The sequence below is a fragment of the Cordyceps javanica genome, chromosome 2 (assembly GCF_051103115.1).
Source record: "Cordyceps javanica chromosome 2, complete sequence".
Lineage (NCBI taxonomy): Eukaryota > Fungi > Ascomycota > Sordariomycetes > Hypocreales > Cordycipitaceae > Cordyceps > Cordyceps javanica.
The window spans coordinates 4,402,800-4,427,711 of NC_139296.1; the positions used below are offsets into that span (position 1 = coordinate 4,402,800).

Sequence of the window (24,912 nt, forward strand, 5' to 3'; positions counted from 1 at the left end):
CACATGACTTTTGACTTGCGTGCTACAGACGTCAAACAAACTCGCTTAGAGAAGAAGATTTACGGTGTCAACGTGGTGCGGCCTCGAACGTCTCTGGTGCTGCAAGCAGTCAGACCGCTCGAAAGCTTGTGATGCTCAGTGTGAATGTGCGTGAGTAGAGGATAATAAGCAATGGTACTTCCCGAGCGTGCCTGTTTCTTTTCTTTGCCTTTTTCCCCCTCTTTCCGTACATTTCCGCGCATTCTTCGACTCGTTCGACCAGCTGGCATCTGACTTTTCAGCTGCATCCTCTTGATTGGCAAATTTGGAGTTTTTCGACAACATAATTTTTGCATGCAAACCCAGCGGCTCCATGGCGGCGCTTCATGAGGAATATCACGTCGGTTTACTCTTGAGCTACAGCCCGGTACTATGCATCATGTGCAGCAAAAAAACGTAGGCTCTCTCCCCCCCCCCCCCCCCCCCCCTCTCTCTCTTCACGGGTGGCGGCTCTTGCCGGCGTTGCTGACCCCATATCCCTTCTTCGCAGCGCCTTCGATTGCAAATACTGCGGAGGATCAATGGTGCGCATGGTGCCGCCGGGATATACGAGCGAGCAGGCTGTGCGACTTCCCCGATTGCGATACGCAGACTTGCCAGCCTCCATGATAGTCGCACAGGAAACAATGGGCGGCTCGTCTAGTGGCCGCCGGGGATCCGGGCAACGAGGGTCGGGAGGTCAGCCGAGTTCTGGCTCCGGGTCATAGCTGTCATGCCGGACCTGGAAGCGTCTCGTATCATCAATGAAATGAAGATGACAACGACGCCCATGTATGCCCTGCCCAGCAGAAATGGGCTGATATCCCCAACTGGACAACGCGCGGCGTGACATTTTCCTTGGCACCATGACATGCTGTGGAGCAATGCTGGGAAGTTTTCTCTTTTCTTTTCCTTTTTTCTATATCATCATTTCTTTTGTCCTAATTGTACTGAAATATATACCAATTCGAACGAGGTCATTCCACAGGAAGCAACTTGGAGCAGTTGGGAGCAACTGGGGAGAGTTTTGCCAAAGATGCATTTGGCTGCGTGAATATAGCTACGATTGAGTATAAATGATTGCTTAACCACCTTATCAGCTGAAGATCTATCCAAAGCATGTACAACTTTTTTTTTTATTTGTAGCTGGATAGACCATCCTTCTTAGTGCTCAGACATGGGTTGCGCACTGTGGATGTGCAACTGTCGCGCGGAGCTCCACACCAGGTCCCGATGCACCTAAAAAAGAAAATCGTCACTGCCCTGAGCTTCAACTACGCAAACACTACCTCACACAACATCAATCGTCTCGACAGCCCCGCACCCTGCGCCCACCCTTGTTTTTGGTCCTTTTACCTACCTACATTAGACCTCTTTCCGTCGTAAAGCCAGGCGCGTCGCAGGCTGCGGGATCGCAGGCTCCTATAGGCACTGCCCCATCATGTCCGTGATACTCTGCACAGGTTCGTCACGTCCGGGGCTTTGCGCGCCCTCTTTCTCCGCCTCCGGGCACCTAGCTGACCGTTGCATGGCATACGCTCCAGCCGGTTACGACCACACAATCAGGCAAGCTCTTCTCCGCGGCGAATCGCCATACATTGACGTCGGTCGCAATGATCATCCGTGCCTTGGCTAACCGTAGGGGCGCACTTGTCCCCCAACGCAGATTCTGGGAGGCGCTCTCCGGCATCTGCTCCCGCACGATCCAGCACCAAGACTCGCAGGTCAACCGTCTGTGCATCTCACCCGACAAGCGCTACCTCGCCGCCGCCGGCAACCAGGTCGTCAAGCTCTACGACATCAAGTCCACGAACCCGAGCCCCGTGCTGACCTTTGAGGGCCACACGGGCAACATTACCGGCGTCGCCTTCCACTGCGAGGGCAAATGGATGGTGACGAGCTCCGAGGATGGCACCGTCAAGATCTGGGAGACTCGCACCGGCACAATTCAACGCAGCTACAGCCACGGGTGCCCCGCCAACGACGTCGTTATCCATCCCAACCAGGGCGAGATCATCAGCTGCGACCGCTCCGGCTACGTCCGTGTCTGGGACCTCGCCGAAAACACCTGCGCCCATGAGCTGACGCCCGAGGCGGACGTGTCCGTGTCTAGCGTCACGGTCGCAAGCGACGGCACGCTTCTCTGCGCCGCTAATAACAGCGTATGCATCCCTTGCATGCCGCCTCTTTTGCTTTGCACAAGTCATTTTTTTGCTGACATTGCGTGTCCCAGGGCAACGTCTTTATCTGGAAGATTGAACAGGAGTACAATGGCACGCGCATGGTGCCCGTGACACACTTTTCTGCACACAAGGAGTACATTACCCGCATCCTCCTTTCGCCCGACGTCAAAAAGCTGGCCACCTGCAGCGCCGACCACACGGCCAAGATATGGGAAATCAAGGACAGTCCGTCCAAGCCAGGCGAGCAGCCCAAAGCACTACCGCTCGAGGCCACGCTCACCGGGCATCAGCGCTGGGTCTGGGATTGTGCTTTCAGCGCAGACTCGGCGTACCTCGTCACCGCATGCTCAGATCACTATGCGCGGCTCTGGGAGCTTCACAGCCAACAAATCATACGACAATACAATGGACACCATAGGGGGGCCGTCTGTGTAGCCCTGAACGACTACTCCGAAACACGGTAGTCAGTACCTGCTAGGCTATCTTGTTGGAGCTTGATTGTTTTATTTTCTCGTATGAGGTTTTGTATGGCGTCTTCGTGGGTTGTATAACGGTTAGGTGGTTGTTCATGACGCTGTATTTCCCTTTTTCATGCCAGATGTATGCACACATTATACCAAATTTCCATGAATATACAATTGTCAACTAACCTCACCAAGGAGTGTAAAAACACGATACTCGACGCTGTCAATCGCAATCGCTAGGCTTCACGGAATCACATTGTCAATGGCAGCCGCTTGGTTAATTTGTCTGGCACCGTTCTTGGTTTGTCAAGTTGAGAAGGCGGCTCATGACTAGTTACTCGATGCGGGGAAGTAGCGGCAAACCATGGCACAAACCACCCGTTGGCAAAGCCTCGTCGGGAGCATTGAAACGGCCAAGTTTTTTTTGTTTACTGTCAAACGGTCCCTTGGCAATGACGACACACTGCAACCCAGCCCAAGTCCGCCTTGTCTTCTTCCTCGGGGCAGTTCTCCGCGGTAACTGGTGGATCCGGCAACGACAGCCGATGAGTTGGCCTTCAGCTTGTCCAGGATGTTGCGAGAAACAGGAACGAGTTTTTTTTTTTTTGTTTTTTAGGGGGCGCGGGTGTAGACTGAAGACGGAGGAGCTGTGAATGGCTCGCGTCTATACAGGGCTGACGCCGGCATGCATGAGCCAATGACAATGGCCAGTTCACAACTGTCCTGCCCGTATCATTATATTCTGTCTCTGATTTGCTGGAGACAACTTGACACACGCCGGAGCCTTGCACTTATGGTTGACTAACTAGTTAGTTATAGTACAGATTAGCAAAGTCTAGGTCGACCACGCCCCCCTGTATGGCTCCGCCGCGGGTAAGGCGACGGGGGTGCGGCATCCCCCCCCCCCCATCCATCCCAAGTTTTTAGTCTGTTCCCCAAATGCTTAATCAGGGGGCTGGATGGCCCATGCCGGATCGTGTGTCAGGGTCAGGGTGAGCTGTGTCTTGTGAGCCCGTGACAGGCCATGCACATGGCCTTCCAGCTAGCCTCGAGTCCGGAGAGTTGCCGGCCGCTATGCTGTATATCCGCTTGTCCCGAGAAACAAAGACGGGGGGGTAAGTCTTGGTAACACGGTGGGCTTCAATGTAACATGCCAGCCCCGAGAGGGAGGTGCCTGGCCATCGGTGGCTTGGTTCTATATCGCGGTTCATTGCACATGGCCCATCAGCTTGTCCAGGATCTTGGGAAAGCCATGCCCGCTACCTAGCGTCGTGGATACCTAACCAGACCCGGGCGAACCACCGATCATTGGCCAAACTCGAGGGACGAGGCTCTTGAATGTTCAAACTGCGGAACGCACAAAACCTGTGGCTGTCTGGAGAAGGGTCCCCCGTTATACGTCCGGTAGAAGGGGGGAAGCTAGCTAGCTGGTGCAAGAAATTGATACTAGATGTGGAAAAATCGAACCATCAGAGAGACTTTTACCAATTACGCCAAGGGGTGTGTGTGGTGTGGTGAGGAGAACAAAGAGCAACACGAGAGGGGAAAAAAAAAATAGGGGAAGAGAGGGTCAAGATCTAGATGGTCCGCGGAACAAAAGGTTGCTTTTGTGGTTTTAGCAGCCGCGGCTGGCTTGGGAGCTGAGCCATCAATGTCATGCGGCTGGTGAGGAGACTGTTTTTTTCCCTTTCCCTTTCCACCTGAGATTTTTGGGATTGCACGAGGCTGAGTATGCACCCGACCCGTCTTTTGTTAAGCAATAAACTAATTACTAATTACAAATTGGTTGATTTTGAAAGGCAGCCAGGGCTCATGGGCGTGATCCATGCCCGCTTCAACGGAGTTTTCGGCGCGCGCACCGCCAAATGTTCAAAAAAGAAAAAGGAAAAAAAAAAGACACCACTAATATAATGATTTTTATGGGCAATAGAGGCTTGACTATAGGGAAGGGAAGGGGGGGGAGCCTAAGCCGGTTGCCGGGGCGGGATCGTGTTCCCTAACTACCTACGGAGTAGTCATTTGAGCATATCTAGAGTCTCTTTTGCGGTTCCTGCGGTAAGTACCTACTATGTAGTAATAAGTACCAGCAGTCGTCCTGGCCCAGTTTGCCAACGGGCGGGCAGCCCGCCAGTTCATGCGGGAGTTACGCGCCGCCGCTGCGCTGGGTAATAAGCCCAGCCCAGCTTGCATCTCGTTTGGATGGTTGCAGTCTTTTTTTGTGACGTGAAAGAAGAAGAAGAAAAAAAAAAGGGAAAAGAAAAGAAAAGTGTATTGGCAACCGCTTTCGTGCACCCCCTGGCCGGCCGGCGGCGCCCTGCACGGCACGACTTTGCCCTCGGCCGGTGGCCCTCTCTCTCTCTCTCTCTCACGTGGAACACCGATTTTTTGCTATTTCTGGTATATGGGTGGCTTGCCAATGCCTCTAGTAACTATGGATAAACGCCAACTATTTCCACAGCCCGGGGGGGGGGGGGGCGGGGGGCAGCCAAGGGGATGACAGTACGCATGCCATTCTAGGCTCGTTGGCGAAAATAGGTAAAGGAGGCGGAGTCGGCGTCGGCGGACAGAGGCGTAGCTGTGCATCATTAGCTACGGGAAACTGGGCTGCTGTAAATCGACATGCATATGTAGGCCGCCGGATTTGGGGAGCATGCATGCCCCGACGGAGATTCGCAGAGGCAGAGATTTTACCCTGCGGCGGCGGTACTCCGTACAGCTATCGGACTTCGCAGCGCCAAGGCCTTGTAATAGCATTTGGTAACTATAGAAGACCATGCCCGTCAAATCGCAGCGTAGCCAAGCTTCCATTTCGACTGTATTACTCAATGTACAGGTAAATCCCCCCCCTCTTTCGAATACAACGTTGACGGCATCTTGCAACGAGTCCCGAGGTAAGTAGGTTCTCTTGGCTACGGCAATGTACTGCGAAAGAACAGGGCCAGCCGCGGCCGCCTTGGTGATCAGCCTCAGTCTGCGATTTCTTTACAGCTGCTTCTTAGCGAATGCCTCACCCGTCAAGGCTTGGCTGTTTCCTTCAGGCCCGCCCGTTTTGGTGGTCCTTTTTCACATTCTCCTGCTCGAATCCGGCCCACTTCTGTACTCATGAGTGCTTGATGACAACGCAAAAACAAGACGAAGGAGACAGAAAAAAAAAAATAAGAGTCCTCGGCCTTGGCAGCTCGAGTTGCAAAGATTTGATACTGCTTCTCAAAAGGGTGGGTAAGTAAGGGTGGCCTACTTTTTTGAGACTCATCAGCCTCGTCACCAGTCGTAAGGCCTCTTCTCGCACCATCATTGGACGAAAGACCCATGGGCAAGGCGAAATTGGACGACGATGTGAACCCGGCCGGGGGTCATAAACCAAGACTAATAAGCCGGGACTTGCTGAGTATTAGCGGATCATCTACTGATACTAAAAGTAAATACCGGACCTTTGTCCAAAAAGAAGGGAATTTGTTTTTTTTTAAAGAAGAAGAAAAGAAAAAAAAAAGGAAAAAGAAAAAACGGCTAGGAAACTTTTGCGGGGTTTGCTTCTACTTCCCCCCTCTCGCGGGTCCAAAAAAACTCGTCCCGGGACAAGCCACCCGGGTGGGCGGAAGTTGCCTCGGGGGGGGCTCTTCATGGACCGGCCAGGGCCGTATAAGGGGAGTCTCTCTACGGATACCTAGGCTCGTCTTTGAGGGCCAAAGTCGATTTTTTTGAACGTTTATTCAAGTCGAATGGCCCTTTGTCGGAACGGTTTTCTAACAACACCCAATGAGGAAGAGGGCTACCAACATTTCAAGCAGAGCGAACCAATCTTCATCTACGGGCGGTTTTTTGAGTGGTTCGCGCCGTAAAAAGCATGGTTGCCGGCCGAGCGTCCCGGCCCGCAACGTGGATCTTGCGAGGCTACAGACTTGTCCGCCGATCATTTTGGGGGGGGGTAGGAGGGGAGTTGCATCATCATCATCATCATCACCACACCTTGGCTGCGTCGCACTGGCCGAAAGTTGTGCCGCTATGGTGTCAGCAATGAAGTAGTGGTCGATTCAGACATGAAAATGACCACCGACGCATGCGTACGGCAGCAGAGAGAGAGAAGAAACGGAAGGAAAAGAACTGAGCGACCCTCGACGCAAGTACACCGCATACAACGTACAGAGTCCCGCAGAGAGGGAGCCCTGATCGCACACTCGGGCATGCCGACCCCATTATACAGTAAACTAGCCCATCGACGCAAGCCACAGCAAGCAAGCGGGCGCTGGAAGATCTCGTCTATTCGCACATACCAAAGTTGAACCGTGCCAGCGCCGAATGGATGGGGGGGGAACCTTTTCATGTAGGTTCCCCGTCATTGGTTCCCCCCCACGCGTGAGCACATCATCCAAGTAGATTGGCAAGTCTTGGAGCATCCATCATCTACTGGTACTTGGAAAGCAAGCACTTTTTGCTCTTTGTGGTTTAGTTGGCGCGCGCCCGGTATTGCTGGCAGAAGAAGCCCACTTAACGGGGCGGGAACAACTGCAGGATCGGAAAATCCTCTAGTCTTATTTTATTTTATTTTATTTTATTTTATTTTATTTTATTTTATTTTATTTTCCCTCTGCGCTCCTGTACTCTCCGATTGGTATTTCTGGCAAGACTTTCGGTCCCAGGGGAGGGGGGGGGCTTGTCCAGCTGGGCCAGGATCTCCCAGCTGTATCCGCCTCTCTGGTTACGGCCCGTCGAGCGCTGCGACTGGCTGGCAGCATCATTACGATGAGCAGCGCCGTTGACAGGGCTGGAGAGGGCAGCCAAGTTTGATATTTCGTCATTCCGCTCTCTCTCTCTCTCTCTGTCTCTGCTATTGGTAAAAGCCCGCTTTCTCCTAACCCATCACCATGGACACGGTGACGATGACGCTGCCCCGGTTCTTCTCCTGTGGGTTCTGAGGGTCCCCTTCGGCCCGGTCCTGTCAGATTATTTTTATCTTCTACTTATTTCACGTTTTTCCCCCTTTTTACCATGTAATACCAAGTATTGCCTGGCAATATCAAGGCGCCACCACGGGTAATTGTGTGCTGGAAAACATGAAAAAAAAACCATCATCATCATCATCAAAGGGTTGCGCTTTTGTTGAACTGAGGAGGACTTGCAACAAGAAGCGGCATACATGTCCGGACTGCGACGGGGTTCGGCCGTGCCGGCGATTCTTATCATGGAAAAGCAGATGGTGCTGCGGGATGATGCTAAAAGGGGAAAAAAAAAGAAAAGAAAAGAAAAAAATCTCGGGAATAAAAACTAACACGGCGGATTGGGCAAAAAAATAAATATATGACGACAGAATGGTAGGCATGCCCTGAGAATCTCTCTGCAAGGTACGAAAGAGGCCAAGGGGAGGGAGGGGGAGGGGAGGGCTGAGGTGAACGGAGCACCCGAAGACGACGGCATTGTGTGTGGTGTGGAGTGTAGACCTACTTACAAGCAAGCCACACACTCACTCCCTCGTCTACGGGACGACATGCTGTCTTGATCAGTGGATCGGTAGCGAATGCTGATCGAGACATGTCCAGAAGAGACAAGATGCTGGCAAAGAAACACACACACACACACACACACACACCCTCTGAAAAGAAGAGCACTAATAAAGAGGCTGCAAGCCCGGCGAACACCGTAGGGGAGGAAAAAGAGCTAGGGGCGTGTAGCCGCAAACATATCGACCCATGCTGCATTTGCATTTGCATATACGCCTTCTCTGTCCACCCTGCCATGTGGAACTGGAACTTCTGGTCCCCCCTCAACCCCCCCCAATTGACAAGCTCTGATGGATATCAACTGTCTTCTTTTCCTGCCTGCTGCTCCCATGTCATGACCATCAGTACCACGCCGTTTCCCTCCTCGCCAATCATGGACCGCTAATCTATACATGTCAAAGGCCCTGCCTGCCCCCCCAGCACATCCATCAATCAGCCCGTCCGACCAGGACGCACACTCCCCCTTCCAAAATCTTAGCCACAAAAGCCTTATTTCTGTCTTGCTTTTCTACATCCACCCGTCTCTTTTCTTCCCCTTGCCCCCCCCCCCTCGTCCCCCCATCCCCCGTTGGCGGAGCGGAGAAGGGTCTCTTGCATTTAAAAAAAAAAAAAAAGAAAAGTGTTGCTCTTTATCAAGGTCGAAGCGCCACTTGTAGTTTCTCCTCTGGGGGCTCAATCTCGTCCTGTCATTGCTCAGAACAACTCAAACAACAATTCGAATCGGCCGCTTCACCGGTGCCTTTCGGGCCTGTTCTTTGTCTCAGTCTCGACGATTGGATAGCTGGATAGTTTCATACACGCTGCCCCCTTCCTTCACCTCTCCACCACTGCAGGCGATGCTCAAGGTCTCTTTCCGGTGATTCTGCATTCGTCTTGCTTTATAAACAAGTATAATAAGGGCTCTCGTCCTTTGATCTCTTTCTCTTGTTTCCGTCTCCCATCACTACGAATCTTGAAGATCCTTCATATGAATAGCTACCAGTTCTTCGCCTCCACCGCCTTGGCTGGCATCAATTGGTCAAACTTGATCTGTTCCAATCTGAATGACGCCTGTCTCGAGATGGGGGATTGTAAGTCCGACTCTCTCGGCCTTTGATCATACTTTCTCAGTTTGGTACCTTTGGGGTTGGACGCTTGACTGAAATCTGTAGTAAACGAATATCGCATCCACCGAGTTGCCGAAGTTTTGTCAGATTTCCGCAATCTCCAGCATTGCATCGCCTCCATCAACACAAACGCTCCTTGCCAGGCAGACTACTTCACGCCGGCATGGGACTTGTTGCGCCAATGCGCCGCAGACGGGCAGTTCATCCTAGACTGCTCTGCCGATGTATCCCTCCCAGTCGGTCGGAATGAGCACGAGCAGAAGAAGCTCGAACTCCAACAGTGAGCCAGGCCCTTTCCCCCCCTTACTCCAACTATTCCATACTACCTGTACACATGATTTAACCGGATACTCCTTGGGTGTTAGCGTCTTGCTGGATGCTTATGCTCGTCGCCACGAGGCCCAAAAGATTTACCTGCGTCAAATGGCAGCGCAGCGATGTATCAGTGGCCGCAAGCAAATCACCGACTCCAGTGGGAGTCTCAATCCGTCAAACGAAGTGCACCTGCGCGCTTGTGATGTTCAATTGCAGCAGGTACGTGAGCCCCTCCCTTCTTCTTATCATGTGATGGAGCGAAGCCGTTTGAGGGTTCAGAAACCGAGACAGCTGCGCCATTGACGTGTTGCCGCATACGTCAAACGTCAAAATGCCAACTCTTGACAGGAATTGCAGCACATCACAGACGAGTTTGTCTACCTGGATATGCTGAGCGGCGACCAGAGCCTCGGCCGCTGGACGGTCGAGGACCCGGGCCTCTATGACATTGTCAACTGGCTGAGTACGCGCGCCTGAGTTGCCTATTGCATTGCGCCGAGCCTCAAAAATTGGTTAATCGACTTGCGACGACGACGACGACGACGACGACCATCATACTATAAGACCAGGACTAATCAAGTTATGTGAAAAACGGTCAAAGTCGGTTGTCTCTTTTAATTTCCCGGACGCTAGGAGACACTAAAAATCTGAGACCGGGGCTGTTGTATGGCTTGTTCAAGGGTGGGGGAAGGCCAATTTAGGCAAGGCGAGACGGGAGATGTGAGTGGCTAAGTCGCTAGCCCGGCGGGCGCTAGCAAACTGTTTTTGCAGTCTTCTTTTTTTTTTTTTCTCTGTTTCCCAAGGTGTTGTTTCTGTCGCTGCATGCGGGACCCCGGGGTCTTGAAAAGGGCATCGGGCTCGAGGATGTTTTACAAAAAGGTGAGGGGTTGTATCTGATGATGATTGCTCGAATAGAGCGCACTTGTCGCATGTCTGCACACCGGAAAAAAAAAAACTGAAACGTGGGCTCACCTGTTTTTCCATCGCGGCAGGCCGCGAAGAACTGGACAGCCAACGGTCAGTCGAAGCATACACCGAAACATGACCGGCAACGTGGCCCGCCGGGGGGGAAGGGGGGAGAGAGTCTGAATGCGCTATAAAAGGGCCAGCGTGGCTGTCATAATACGAGGACTTTGTATACATTACCATCAGAGGCGAATTGTCGAGAGGGGTGTTGACTGTCTGAACTGCATAGCCAGGAGTCACGGATTGATTATTCATACTAGGTTGCATTATTCCATCTCTTTTCTTAATCTATTTTCATCTCTATCAAGTACTTATGGCGAAAAATGTCCATCGCCAAGAGTTCAAGTACTCTACTTACTTACCCAACCAAAAAAAAAAAAAAAAAAAGCAACTCAGTGTCAACTACGTCTTACTAAATACGCAAAGAGCAATGCCAACTAAAGAAAGGAGCATCCCAGCACCAGTGTCTGCATCACTTGTTAGTATGGATCCAGAGTTCCCGGCGAACGGCGAACCGGGTTTCCGGCAGAATTTGCCTCTAGCAGATAGTAACCGTGGGGCCGTACCTCTACTGATGACTTTACCCTCTACCAACCATTCACCGAGAACGGTAAAGAGAAATGCCATTGTGTTTACTATCGGCACAGTGAGACTAAGTTCTGGCGGGATTCGAGTCGTGTTAGCGTATAGTCAGTCAGACATCTCCTTTTGGTGTGCCGCGGGTTTCCGGTTTCTCAGACACAAAAAAAAAAGTAACAAAGATGGTTTTTTTATTCCTGCGACACCGGTGTACGCATGCCATGTTTCGGGCACCCCAGGCAGGAAGAGCTAGACAAACGTACCGGCTTGCCCAATCAGCAAGAAGAACCAAACGCTCCCGGTCAGGTTGAGCAGCAGTGGAACGGCGTATCGTGGGTTCCGCAGCAAGTCGACGACCGAAAAGAAGGCGCCGTAGAGTTTGGAACGCAGCCAGCTGGCCTGGACTGCCGGATCGTCGAGAAGTTGGTGTTGGGGGGGCTTGTGCGACTTGGCTGCTCGTCTGATGAATGGAGTAGTGCCGCCCCACGCGATGCCGACCAGCAAAAAGCTGAGGACATAGTTGAGGACAGGGGGCTTGTCTCCAGGCGAGAGCGAATCCATTGTGTCAAAGTTTTGGAAAGGCTCAGGTCCAAAAAGAAGTAGTTTGTGAAATCCGAGCAGCCCAAAAGCAACAACTCGAAATGGAGAAGCCGCGATTCTTGATACGCAATTAGGGCTAAGCGATGGGGGCCTTGTGACGACGACGGGGGTCCCCTCTGCGGAGATGAGTTCCAGCTTCTGCTATAGTCTTGTGAAGGGGGTCCGATCCCAACAGCTTGGAAAGGCAAGAGTGATCGTCCACCGAAATCGCCCCTCTTGTATAAAGTGTGGCACCTCGCACCGCGCAGGCAAGCCTCACTGCGTCGCGATGGACGCAGCAGAGATCGGTATAGGATGCAAGGGGGGGGGGGGGGGGGGGGGGACCTGATTGATTGGCCAGCGACAGCTCGGTGGTCGGCTGAGCTGCGGAGATGTAGAGTGAAGTAGAGAAATACTGCGATGAGTAGCACCGACACAGCAAAAAGCAGAGACAAGAAGCCCGCCAGCTGGCTATAAACCACTGGTTTTGCAACTTGCAGATGAGACAGGCAGGATGGGATGATGACGAGAGGTCGTTGCGGGCCGCGCATTTTCCCGACAACTTTACTTATTTGGGGGATTGGCGAGCCCCGCCTTTTTCTTGGCCCGAAACGGTTTGGCCGGCTTTTCCTTTATGGGAATAAAGCGGGGGTTCAGGCAGCCTCCGGACCTCACGCAGGCGCCAATCACATTTGAGGGAGCGCGTTTGTCCAGCATCAGCAAAAGGGCCAATTGTTCCTCGGGCGTGAAGCTACCGCAGGAAAATGGGAAATTGCTCATTTTGTTTTTTCATTCTCTCCGCTTGCGCTTCGACGAGCCTATCGATGGTCTATAGGGGCTGTTCCCGGATGTACTAAAAATATAGTCCGGAAAACGAGCGCCGACAGTTGCTTTATACTACCACATGCAACTGGTGCCATAAGCCGTATAGTCCGGTGCTCAATACGAGTATACGACGAAAATATCAAGCTCTTTCACCTTGACTCACCAATGCTTACCATGTCGTCTTCCGGATGGACGCTTCGCGCGCACCTTTTCTCCACGAGTCGAGAGCTCAACGTCAAGGCAGCCTCCACCGGAGCGAATAAGATCTGAAAACAGTACCCAGAAACCTGGCCGATACGACGATTTTCCCCTTCAGGGATGCTTCACACGGACCTTTCGCGTGGAACTCGCTCACTTGGTGCCCCAAAAACAGGGAATTTGGGAAAGACCGCTTGCTTAATTGTCATTGGCCAGTCCATCAACGTGATTTTGATAAAGAGTGCTTGCCAATACCGGATACTCTGCCGTTTGAACTTCCACAACAACAACACAAGGCCCAATCTTGACTATATATACTAATAAACTGTTTATGAAGAGAATCTAACCAAAGACTTTCGTAAAAAAAATTGCTCTTGTGTGGCCAAGCATCCATACAAAGCATGATTTTTGTTATTACTAAAGATCCATGACGTCGTCTTCATCCGAATCATACTACAAGGAGAAAGCTCTGAAGCACTCCATGTGCAATATCAGGGTGGTGTCGTACGAAAAGCGATGTATGTGCCGCTGTTCTGGTACAGGCGTTGACAATGGTAGGAATGGTCTCTACTCGGGCCTCAAACGAAGCGCTGGACCAAGTATGAAATTGTCGCACGTCTTCCCAATGTGGCAAATTCTCAAATGGTGGAGTCTTGTTTCATATTGCCTTATTTTCTTCTTCTTGGTCATTTTTGCCGCATATGTCCTCTTGTACGAACTTTGCATAGGACACCTCACTGCGACGCAGCAGGCTAGCCGTGCTAGCAACTGCGTCAGCTTGAAGCCACTAGGAATGGCATATAGGGCGCAACCAACGACCTGGGCTAGATGATCGCATATGCGTGCTTCCTGCATGGCTTGCGTAGTATCAGCCCCTGCTCTGTATCCCATCCGGAATAGCGTCGGCTAGTCCCAATGGTTTAGGTTGCCGTCTGGTAGGCTGAGGATGCCAGTCTCACATCACATGCTTCCTGAACATGATACAAGAACAACCCCGATGGGTTTGGTACTTTGCGTTGTTATTGTATTACAGAAGCTCTATGGGCTAGTAAAACAAGGTCGAGCTGTCCCGACATGACACCAAATTAGTCCTTCTCCGCAATAGCCTGTAAGCGGTCGTCAATTTCATCTTCAGTGAGCATGCGGAAGCCAGGATCCGTGCCCTCCTTGCCATCGGCACGGGGACCACCGACAATGCCAATCTCAATCTCGCCCTTTTTGAAATCCATGCTCAGCACCGTACCCAGGGTTGTAATGGCCAACTCAACCACCTCTTCCCAGTTGCCTTCGGCGCATTCCTTGTTTCGCAGCTTCTTCTCAAGGTGGTTCAGAGCCTCCTGTTGCTTGGGTCCAGCCGCGGTCCCCTTGTATCCGATATAGTATCCCGCGGGGTCGCACTTGAACAGCTGAGGGCCGTACTCGGAGTCGAGGGAGATGATGGTTGTGGCGACACCATAAGGTCTCATATAAGCCTTATTGAACTGTTAGCATCATGTTGTAGCCAAGGCACTCGACGGAAACACATACTCTTTGCGTATAAACCTGACTGATATTGGCGAGACGCTTGGCCAGGGCATCGGCAGGCATCTCGTAACCGTATTTGTATCGGAACTCAGCAGCCTCTCCCTGCGCTCTTTGCGCAAAGGCTCTGGCATCGGCGATGGATCCGGTAATAACACAGCCAACGCCCGGGGAGATCTTGAAGATGTGAGAGACGGAGGCAGGGTCGATCAGCTTATCCTGTACGATATGTCAGTTTTGTTCAAGTCCGCGGAGCAGTGCCAGGACGTACGGGGACCTTCTTTTGCGACAAAACAACGGCGCAGTCTTTTCCTCGAATGCCTACAGACATGATGTTTGCGGCTGTGATGGCCTTGAAGGCGTACTCTGTAATTTGGATCAGCTTCCAGTGTCGTCGTGGCCGTGAGGCAGATTGCTCGGCGGTGTGTCGCATCGCGCGAATCGTTGAGACGTACCGACTTGGTAGAGACGGCCATTGTCGGCGAAAATGGTAATGTGTCTGTCGTATGCGCTGGCTACAAAGCAAGAATCAGCATCATCTCGGGACGGAAGCGGCAGCTCTTGCGAGCGAGGCTTGCTAGGGACATACCAGACATTGTGACGAATTGCAGGCCCTGACCTGGCCAATGTTGACTGTCTTGGTTTTTGAGGGGCGGTGGAAGATGCAAATCGACGATGATGATCGGATGGAGGTCGGTGTGTGTGGTGTTGCGGTGGCTAGTCGCAAGTGATGAAGCTCGCTGGACGCGTTAGCACAAGCTTGCCTAGAATCCGCAACGCAATGATGGAGCTTTGTTGGCGCTGGCTGGCGGGTGGGTGCCTGAGAACGATAGAGTGGAGTCCTGAGGCAGAAATCTCATCGCGGCGTCAACTAACTACACAGGGCCATAACAGTAGTGACTGGTCGGCGGCGTCCTTTACAGCCATCACGAGCCTGCCATCGTCGACCTAGGTTTCCGTACTTTCAGAAGAATCAGCAAATCTTCTTCAACCTGTCATTCCTCTACACCTCTGGTTGTAGCTGCGAAAGCGCCAAGTACGCCCCCAACCTTGCATCGTTGTTAGTGCGACGGGCGCGCTCCAGAAAAAAAAAACCATTGCGACCCAAACCACGAAATTACTCCCGTCACACGACGACGGAAAACTATCAAAATTCAGGATTCAGGGCTCGAAAAATAGCTCAAAATGAGCGGTTCAACAGACGCCACTACGGTCACACCGGCCTGGAAGAAATTGGGCCTCAAGCTTAAGCACTCCAATGCAAACGAGCCCGCAAAGGGGACCCCGGCCGTTGGGCAGCCAGACCGTGCCCAGCAGGGCAGCATGCAGGGCAAGAGAAAGCTGCACACAGCCAGTGCCGCGTCAGATTATTCCTCTCCTCTTTCTGCGAAAAAGCCTCGCAGAGACTTTTCTCGATCATCGACAGGAGATGCCACGCCTCAGCTCACACGAAAGAAGTCCGTCGCCTTCGCCGACACGCCCACCAACAAGACCGCTGCCCCAGGCTCGACCACGGCGCGAAAGACGCCTGCGAAACCGTTACCCAAAGCAGCCAAAAAGACTGGCGGCAAGAGCCTGACACCCAAGAAGCAGAAAAAGGCGCAGCCCACGGCCGACACCAGGCCCGCGCTCGAGTACCTTCGTCACTGGGTGGCGTCGCGGGACAGCTGGAAGTTCAACAAGAACCACCAGTCGACTCTTATCAAGGCCGTCTTTGAGAGCGGTATCCCGCCTGCCGACGTTGGCTCCTTTTACGACTACATTGATGATATCAAAGGTGCTGTCAGGATGAGACTGCGAGAGACGGCGCTGGCGATTCGCCTCAAAGATAACACCGATCGTGGGGCCGCCTTTCCGGAAGGCACCGCCGACGCCGACGGCAAGCAAGAGATTTACGAAGCGGCGCTTGCCGGCTTCCTGGAGGCACAGCAAAAGGCGGCCAGCAAGAAGAGGACATTTGCCGAGATTGACTACGTGACGACGGCGCAGGACGCCGACGTCATCATCCGACGACTCGTGAAGCGCATGCGTGCGGAAATGGTCATTGCAACGCTGTCCGACGGCGACGAGACTGATGCCAGCACCACGACCGTCCGAGCCCCCCTCAAGACGGCCAAGTCTCCCGTCGCCGATGCGAAGACGAACGGCATCGCCGGCAAGCGCCGCCGCAAGCTGCGCACCAACGTGGACGACAGCGACACCAGCAGCAGCGATAGCAGCAGCGACGACAGCGACGACAGCGACTCCGACTCTGACTCGGATGCGGGCACCGGCTCTGACACCAGCAGCAGCAGCAGCGACGACAGCAGCTCAGAGGACGAGGACCAGGCGGAGGAGGACATGGATGATGACTCTTCGAGCAGCTCGTCGTCATCGTCAGACGATGACGACGACTCTGACGATGAGGACTCTGACGACGAAACTGAGGTTACTTCTACCAAGGGAGAGAAGGCATCAAAGTAGACTTGTTCGGCGGGGATATATACAAAAGTGTTTGGCATTTTGCTTCTTCTTTTCTTTTTTGCATCACGACATCATTTACGGACAAGGAAAAGTTGCACTCTGTTTTGATTTTGATTGGTTTTTCTGTTTCTCTTCTCTTTCTCGTCCCTTTACATTTGTACATGATGTGACATTTCAGCGATGGTTAGACTTGGCATATAGACGGATCAGATAGATGTGGTTCACTCCATACTTGACACCAATACAATTCCATACACCCCTTTGAAAAGTTTCAAGAAGTGTTTTTGTTTCTTTCCGCCTTGGTCATCATTCATAATTTCCGTGAATTGCTATGCGTTGTACAAGCAAGAAGACAAAGAAAACTTTCACGCATAGAGCTTGGTGAAACCCTGCTTGGGCGGCTGCAGCCAGTTCCTCTCGTCGTATTCCGTGCCGTGCGCCTCGATGATGTGAAAGGTGTAGATGATGCGGCCCTTGGGGCTCGTGTTCCTCTCGCTCTTGTGCAGCAGGTTGCCGTGGATGAGGACCAGGTCGCCCGCGCGGACCTCGCCCGGCACGTACAGCTCCTCCTCGTCGTCCTGGGCGGTAGGAGCGGCGGCGGCGGCGGCGGCGGCGGACTCGTTGTCGTCGTCTGGAAAGCGCGGCCCGTCATTGTCCACCATCTCGGTGCCGCCGCCGCCGGCGCCGCCGCCGCCGCCGGCCCTGCGCACCAGGCGCTTGGCGACCGGCGCCCAGCGGTGGGACCCGGGCAGGAAGCTGAGGCAGCCGTTGTCGAGCGTGGCGTCCTCGAGCGCGTACCAGAAGCCGACGGCGGACGGGCGGCTCGTGTAGAGGAACGTCGAGTCCTGGTGCGGCGGCACGGCGCCGCCAATCTCGGGCTGCTTGCAGATGACCATGCTCTGCAGGCACCGCGGGTCGCGGAAGCCGAGGCTCCGCGCGATCGCGGCGGGGCTGACGACGGGTGTAGTAGTTGTCGTGCCACCACCACTGGCCGCCGAGGCCGCCGCCGTAGCGGCGCGGACAATGGCCGCGTCGTCAATGAGGGCCGCAAACGGGGCGCTCAGCCCGTGCAGGCAGTGCCCAATCTTGTTGATTGCCTTTTCCTTGGGTTTCACGAGCGTGCCCGCGGCGTCAAAGGCGTCCTCCTCGAAGAAGAAGCGGATCTTGTCGCCCGACTCGAGAAAGTAGTCGTCGCCCACGTGCTCCGCATCCTCACGGTCACCGCCGCCGCCGCCGCCGGTGGTGAAGCGCGTGAGCGGATGCGTCTCAATGGGAAACTCGGCCAGCATCTTGTGCGTCTCGGCGAGGAGCGACGAGACGGTGGCCGGCGCGAGCGCGCCGGGGATGACGAGGTAGCCGTCCTTGTCAAACCGGGCGAGTTGCTCGGCCGAGAGCCCGCCGCCACCTGGGGACGCGGTAGCCGCGGCCGCCATCATGAAACGGGAATGACAGAAAAAAGTGGAACAAGGCCAAAGAGGGGGTTTCTAGGTTTAGAGGGCGGGATGTGATTGAAACTCCAAAGGGTTGGATCAGACTTTTGGCATGCAAGGTTGGTGAATCTTGGTATGATGAAATGAAGGCTGCTTGATAGGTCAGGTTCTAGTAGTCAGAGTGTTGTGGAGAAGACGTTGGCGGAAGTGGCCGTTCGCGGGGAAAATGCACCCCACCTTGTGTAAAATCTACGACTGTGTAAGGATGTGGAGGCTGATAAGAGACATGAAATTGGATATTAATTTTTAAAAGAAAGCTTGCAAGCATGCCAGTTATTGGCTATCCCGTGTTCAGTTCTGCGCCGCAATATCATCAATCTTATCTGCCCAAGGTGTTTGCATACATATGCCCGTTCCAAACGCCGCCAAGAATAATGTACAGTCGTGAATAAAAGTGTTTCAAGGGTTCCTGCTCGGTCCGCGGGGTGAAATCAGGCATCCATGGGCTCATCCAGGAACTCGTATCCGCCCTCTGGAGGGAGCAGGAACGTGCTCAGCACCAAGCCCACCACTGTGGCAATACCTAGCAGCGCGCTGGATAGCGACAGGTACCACGACGCGCCGAGCTGCCATCCCGGGATGACAAACTGGTCGTCGTGGTCGAAAAGATAGGCCTGCGAATCGAATCCTCGGTCAGCCTTTGCCTGTGGTTCCTCTCTTTCTTTTTCCCACCCGTCTGGTGAACAAGGGGGGGAGGAGGAGGACAAGTGTTGCCACTATTACAGGACACTCACCACAATAGAGACTACAATCAGCTGCACCCCGGCAAAGGTGGCGACCAGCGCCGCGACAAAGGGCCAGCCGCTCTCGCGCCTGTACTTTCCGCCGCCGAGGGCGACGCCAAAGGAGACGAGGCCGGCGAGGGCGAGGACGACGGAAAAGGACGCCAGCCAGCCGGTGGTGCGCCAGACGGTGCAAAAGTAGGGCCGCTCCGACTGGCACAGGCCCGCCGTCGGGTACGGGGCGCAGCGGTAGCCGTCGAGCGTCGAGCAGCTCCTGTGCAGGCCAATGGTCTTGCGGATGGTGTCGCCCTTGGCCGTCGTCACGGCGTAGTCGATCCAGTTGGGCATGGCGATCGAGGCCAGGATCATGGCGGCGGCTGTTGGGGGGCGCGCCCGATCAAAACATGGTCAGCAAACTCGTCCTTTATTGTACGCGGCTTCCGTATGATATGACCTGGCGCGCGGTGTCATGGCCGCATGCATGCGAGACGGTGCATAGAGGAAGGGGGGGAGTTATTCCGGGCGTATCGAGCAATAATGGTAGGGTACTGATAAGTAGGGTGGTGGCTGTGGAGCTGTCACGGTGCCGTCACTGCCCCAGGAACCTGGTATACACGTACAAGCTAGAAAGGCGACCAAGGCCGCAGAGTATACCGAAACGCGCGTCATGGTCCTTTTCTCGCAAAGAGGCAAAAAGGTAACACGGAGGTGGCGATCTGTCTTTTATCGATGAGGGGGGGGGGGTAAAGGAGATGGTGTCTGTAGATGGCAAGTTGGCTTCTGTCGGTTGCGGCACATGAGCTCAAAGCTGGTGCCTGGCATTCATTCGCATACGCCGGCCCCACTCACTCACACACACACTCCTCACTCACTCCTCTGGCCTTTTGACCTCTGGACATCACTGTCGCGTAATCGTTGTTTCTGCTACCCTGCCGGATGAATTGAATCCCTTCTTTTTGTTTGGCGGGCTACCAATGAGACTTGGTCGCTCGCATGACCATGGTCAGCGCAATTCAACGTGTGCGACTACTCGGGTCAATTTTTGCTTTTGTTTTATAGTCAGTTGTGTATACTATGTATTGATATATGGTGAAACCGCCATGCTCTCCAATTTAAATGGAAGAGCGTCAACCAGTGGGATGGCCATGCAAGAAAATCAAATGATACAAGGTTCTTTTCTGATTGGCCAGCCGCTTGCGATAGATTATTGCTGCTGTTCTGCGCCCTCGATCCAGTCGCTCTTGCGCTTCTTGGCCGGCGACTCCGTCTCCGTGGAGGGAATTACTGCGCCCTCGCCCGCCTCCGTGGCAGGGTCCCCGCCATGATTCACCACCGCGCCATTCATCTCGGCCGCCTCGTCTCCCTCGGAGCCGCACCCGCCGCGGAACCTGCCGAGGAGCTTGGGAAGGCCGGGGATGCCGAGCCCGGCAAAGTCGCGGCCGGCCGCCTCGCGCTCGCATAGCGCAATGACGGCGCCGATGAGGTCGTGGTTGATCTCGTCGCCGACGACGCTGTCCTGCCGGTAGGCCGGGTGGGCGGCGACAAAGTTGCGGATCCAGCGAGCGGCCGTGTCGAGCTCGCCGCTGGCGCGCTTGCTGATCAGGCTCAGGTACGTGGCCAGCTCGCAGCGCGTCTCGACGTCGACGTTGACGCTGTCGAGATAGCTCTCGACAATGGGCACGAGGCCCGGGAACTCGCCGTCAGCAGAGCCGTTGATAATCTCGTCGATGCTCATCTCGGCGTACTCGAGCTCCACGGGGCCGCCGCCGGGGGAACCGGGTCGGCTCGGATAGCGGGACCCGGGGCGGCTGCTACTGTTATTGCCGTTGCCGTTGGTGGTGCCATTGGTGTCGTCGCCGAAAACGGTGTTGGCGCGCGATGGCCGGCTGGGAAAGACGTTTTTGCGAAAGTAAAACTTGTCGCCGAGCACGGCGTCGAGGTTGTGCGCGCGCTCCATGTTCTCGTCGACCTTTTTGATGGGAATGTAAAAGTTGAGGTCAAAGGAGAGGATGGCACGGGTGAGGAGCACCATGAAGACGGAAAACGCGGCGTTTTCAAAGTCGGTGACTTGAATCTCCATGGACCGAAACTCGACACGCCAGCCAATGTTGTTCTCGGCGGGGGGCGGCTTGAAGCGCATGTGCTGCCAGTTGGTGGACTGGATGTTTTCAAAGTGGTCCGTCTTGGAAAGGTCAAGCTCCTGGAGGTCCTCTTCGAAGATGACAATGGGATCGCGGATAAAGAGGTGGGCAAAATGCGTGGCCAGGCGGTCGTCCATGCCACCGTTGATGAGCTCCGCCTTGATCTTGGGGTCAAAGACGAGATCCGGGTCCATGTACTCCTCCCGGAGTCTGTGATCCAAAGAAATGTATGTAGAGTTGGAGGCGTATCGCGACTTGGGAATCCTCCAGCGGTCATTCTTGAGAGGCTTCTCTCCTAGCTCCTCGGGTGTTCTGCAGTCGACAGCCCTGCTGATCTGGTTCCACCTCACGTCGGTGCCGGCGAGGAAGCCCTTGTATATCGGAGTCGCGGCTGTCAGAGCAAGCATGATGGGACCCAGCGGGCTTAGTTGATCGTAGAGAGTACGCCCCTCATTGATATTCTTGGCCTGGAATGTAATTTGCAGACAGCAGCTGCCCATTCCGAAAGCCATGGCGTCCATGTGGATGAAATTATCCGGAGCTGCGCCGTTGCGCACGTCGTCATCCTCTGGAAACTTGTGCAGATCGTAGTTGACAGTGGGATCCTTCCACGGGTTGGGCGTATTCTTGTCGTGGAATATGGGAACGTTGACCTGCACTTTACGTCCTCGTCGGGAGCGAATATTGGCGGCCAGCGTGGGGAACCGGATGTGAGGGTTGGCGATTTCATCGGGCACAAACTGGGATCGCAGTCTGTCGCCCGAGGGAGGGTAGTAAGGGTCCGTGAACTGTCCTGGCGCGCCAATGCGGGGGTATGTGGTGAGGGTGATGGGGTATTCGGAGGTGAGCATGTGCTCCTTGGCGATTTTGCGCCGCAGCTTCATGTCTGGCTCGACGCCGAGAAGCTCCTTGAAGCCAATGCCCCATGGTTTGCCGGGGGTGGCCTCGAGCATGAAGCGGCCAAACTCGGGGTGAAAGACGGGAAGAGCATTGGATCTGGTCGAGGTTGTTAGCCAACTGATTTTTGAATTTTTCAGACTTGGCGTCTGGGTGTACTTTTTGCTGTCCGTATCCTGAAGCGCCGGCACACAGCCACCGTCTTGGGCCAGGTCCTTGTCTGCGGCGAGGGCCTTTAAAATCTCAGCCTGGCGCAGAGACAGGTAAACTTTTTGGTTGTCTTTTGTGTAATTGACAACTAGGTATTCAACCTGCAGGGTGGTCAAGACGGTCAGTGTACGTGAGTGGATGACGCGATGAGTTTTGGAGTGGACGTACCTCATCACCCCAGAGCAGAGCGTCGCGTTCCTTGCCCTTGGCCTTGCTCCAGATTTCTAGCAGTTGCTGTCGCCGGTGTCAGCTATGAGATGAAACACGACGACGGCCACCGGTAAGCATAGACATACCTTGATACCCCATGCGCGGACCTGGTCAGCACGTTTCTTGGCCTCGGGCCACTCCAGCGCCGTTCCCAGAGCACTGTCTCGGCAAGTCAGCGAAAAAGAAGAAGAAGCAGAGGAAGAAGTCTCGCACGGCCTGGTGCCCGGGAGTGAGCTGGGACTTGAAGAAGAGAGGAACGACTTACAGCAAGCCCATCGCGATGATGGAAGGGAAGAGAGACGAGCGGAGGATGTAAGAACGCAGAGAAGGCGGGTAGTAGGGGCAGGCAGAGCAAAAACGCAACTGGTCGTATATATGACGCAACCTGCGACAGAGCAGGCGGAAGCTGCAGCCGGCAGGCGGATGCAAGACACGACAGCCGCAAATTTAAAGAAGAAGAAGAAAAATGATTAAATGATGCACTGCAGCCCAATCGGGGTGGAATCACAGACAGTTGCAAAGCCGGAGAAGAGCCGTACAAGTAGAGGGCGGAGGGCAAGAAAAAAGCAACCAAAAAAAAAGCGGCCGTGTGGTGGGCGGAGATGGGCGGTTTTTTGATATGTCCGGCCGGCCGTGTGGTGAAGTAGGCGGCGACGGCCCGGGCTGCAAAGGAGGGATTCCGCTGGACGGTTTGGTGACTGGTAGGAGGTCTTTGACTGTCTTGGACAAGGAGGGTTTTTGTTCTCTTTTCTTTTTTTGAATAGCAAAATGATGATTGAAATTCGTTTTGTGCTCGATTCCGGTTCTCAACACACACTTGTAAGTTTGTCAATGGATTACCAATTCAAAAGCCAAAATGTAGGCTGAGAAGGCTCTAATATTATGAAAATAAGCCTTCCCCCCCCGGAACGCTAGCCGTGATTGGTTTTTTCATAGTCACTTTTGCAGCAAAACAGTGGTGGAGAAGCATGGTTCTTAGGCTCCCCCCCTCCCAAACAGCGGATTTTTTCTTCCTTCTCTGCGTCAGTCGTTCAATTTTGTACGATGCTTAGAAATCCAATTGTCCGCGCCAAAAAAGGAAGATCAGATGTGGATATTTTCCCAAGACTGGGCGTTGTATCCATCAAACCGCAGCAGAAATGAGCCATTCGTACTGGTACAATAGAATCAACATGAAATGGAGAATCTGCCGTCATGTTTCAAACTGCTGGACCTACTACAGAGATTAAGGTTTTCCGGAAAGGTAAAGAATGAAAAAAAAAAAACTGACAGGAACGCACCAGTCTGAGCAAACCATCATGTGACCGGCCCAAAGACTTGTCAAGGCCGGCGGCATTCTACTGTACTTTGTCGTCAACCAAGCCATGATACCGGGCTGTCGGCTGCAAGGTCATGAGCAGGGACATGCTTTGGATCGTCGTGGGCATTTGTTGCCACTGATAAAGATTCTGCGGGTTTTGTCTTTTTCTTCTTGTCCTCTTTTTCCTTTTTTTTCTTTGGTCTTTCTTTCTCGCTCTTGTGCTTTACAAATGCAGGACCCGAAAGACAAGGGTCCCCCCCTCTGTTAACACGGCTCGGAGGGCGTCATCGGAAACTGTGGCTGCTGGCCGGAGACGGGTCGCCGCTGCTGCCTTGCTATAACTACATAATACAGGCGGAAAGACTGCACCTGAAATGCGACACGCCGTCCGTTGTCCCGTAGCCTGCGTGCGCCATGTCGCAGGCCGTGCAGCACCGGGTCAGACATGGGATGAGACGCAGGAAAGATGCGTGGGCAGCGGATGGAAACCACCGGGCCGAGCCATAAATCAACAGGTCTTGTATGTATCCGTATGGGCGGCTCCAATCAGTAACTACCGGGTACGGATTACAGATTGGTGATTTCACGATTTGGTGGGCTGTATCTGTACAGAGTACAGAGTATACCGAGAGCTCATTAATCAAGCCTTTTAGTACTGATAGGTACCAGTAACTTTGTACTTGCTATCCGCAGCATCCTACCTATGGGACACAATAAAGTCATTTATGCAGCGGGGCACTTGTACACGACCAGTCGACTCAGACAATATACCAATATTATGCATCCGTCTTTAAATTCACAAAACCTTGCTTTTTGGTGTATTATTGTTTCCTATCTCTTCTTTCCTTGCCTCTTCCTTGCCTCTTCCTTTGTCGCTCCCCAACCAAACACCATGTTACTTACCGAGTACTGAAATGGCAAACCAGAGCCAGGTGACCTCGACGCCGCCTACCCGATAAAGAGATTGACCCGATACAGTCAAGCCCCGCTCGCTGTTTCTAGCTCTTGGGCGTCGGGGGGGCAGATATTGCTATACGCCGAAACGAAACTGCCGCAACTCCCCACCTAGGTGCTACTGTACATCTAGGTTAACAATAGGTAGGCACCCACTAAGCAAGCTGGCACTTGCCGACCTGTATGGAGGCAACGAGGCACCTGCAATCTGCTGCAGCCCACTGTGCCACTGTACCACTCACTGTACCTACTCCACTGGAAGCTCGCCCAGGGCGT

The 24,912-nt window shown here is 53.7% G+C and overlaps 8 protein-coding genes across 8 annotated transcripts; 3 read left to right on the forward strand and 5 right to left on the reverse strand.

Annotated features, from left to right (window-relative positions):
- Positions 1-1,631: 1,631 nt before the first annotated feature.
- Positions 1,632-2,665, forward strand: V2A60_003815 (TOR complex subunit LST8; the record flags this gene model as incomplete). Its single annotated transcript, XM_083255141.1, has 2 exons — positions 1,632-2,180; positions 2,252-2,665. 2 exons carry the CDS (start codon positions 1,632-1,634, stop codon positions 2,663-2,665), a joined length of 963 nt encoding a protein of 320 aa, XP_083111267.1.
- A 6,555-nt stretch (positions 2,666-9,220) lies between these two features.
- V2A60_003816 (uncharacterized protein) lies at positions 9,221-10,058 on the forward strand (the record flags this gene model as incomplete). Its single annotated transcript, XM_083255142.1, has 4 exons — positions 9,221-9,230; positions 9,312-9,546; positions 9,632-9,800; positions 9,930-10,058. The coding sequence occupies 4 exons, from the start codon at positions 9,221-9,223 to the stop codon at positions 10,056-10,058; spliced, it is 543 nt and encodes a 180-aa protein (XP_083111268.1).
- A 1,317-nt stretch (positions 10,059-11,375) lies between these two features.
- V2A60_003817 (uncharacterized protein) lies at positions 11,376-11,687 on the reverse strand (the record flags this gene model as incomplete). Its single annotated transcript, XM_083255143.1, has 1 exon — positions 11,376-11,687. The coding sequence occupies one exon, from the start codon at positions 11,685-11,687 to the stop codon at positions 11,376-11,378; it is 312 nt and encodes a 103-aa protein (XP_083111269.1).
- Positions 11,688-13,813: 2,126 nt separating this feature from the next.
- V2A60_003818 (proteasome core particle subunit alpha 1) lies at positions 13,814-14,845 on the reverse strand (the record flags this gene model as incomplete). The annotated part of the gene is made up of 5 exons (XM_083255144.1): positions 13,814-14,200; positions 14,256-14,468; positions 14,521-14,615; positions 14,705-14,764; positions 14,839-14,845. 5 exons carry the CDS (start codon positions 14,843-14,845, stop codon positions 13,814-13,816), a joined length of 762 nt encoding a protein of 253 aa, XP_083111270.1.
- Positions 14,846-15,434: 589 nt separating this feature from the next.
- V2A60_003819 (WKF domain-containing protein) lies at positions 15,435-16,712 on the forward strand (the record flags this gene model as incomplete). Its single annotated transcript, XM_083255145.1, has 1 exon — positions 15,435-16,712. One exon carries the CDS (start codon positions 15,435-15,437, stop codon positions 16,710-16,712), a length of 1,278 nt encoding a protein of 425 aa, XP_083111271.1.
- A 365-nt stretch (positions 16,713-17,077) lies between these two features.
- Positions 17,078-18,145, reverse strand: V2A60_003820 (phytanoyl-CoA dioxygenase family protein; the record flags this gene model as incomplete). The annotated part of the gene is made up of 1 exon (XM_083255146.1): positions 17,078-18,145. The coding sequence occupies one exon, from the start codon at positions 18,143-18,145 to the stop codon at positions 17,078-17,080; it is 1,068 nt and encodes a 355-aa protein (XP_083111272.1).
- Positions 18,146-18,633: 488 nt separating this feature from the next.
- On the reverse strand, positions 18,634-19,293 carry V2A60_003821 (uncharacterized protein; the record flags this gene model as incomplete). Its single annotated transcript, XM_083255147.1, has 2 exons — positions 18,634-18,816; positions 18,937-19,293. The coding sequence occupies 2 exons, from the start codon at positions 19,291-19,293 to the stop codon at positions 18,634-18,636; spliced, it is 540 nt and encodes a 179-aa protein (XP_083111273.1).
- Positions 19,294-20,128: 835 nt separating this feature from the next.
- Positions 20,129-22,658, reverse strand: V2A60_003822 (glutamate--cysteine ligase; the record flags this gene model as incomplete). Its single annotated transcript, XM_083255148.1, has 5 exons — positions 20,129-22,061; positions 22,122-22,273; positions 22,341-22,406; positions 22,469-22,541; positions 22,648-22,658. 5 exons carry the CDS (start codon positions 22,656-22,658, stop codon positions 20,129-20,131), a joined length of 2,235 nt encoding a protein of 744 aa, XP_083111274.1.
- Between the last annotated feature and the right edge of the window lie 2,254 nt (positions 22,659-24,912).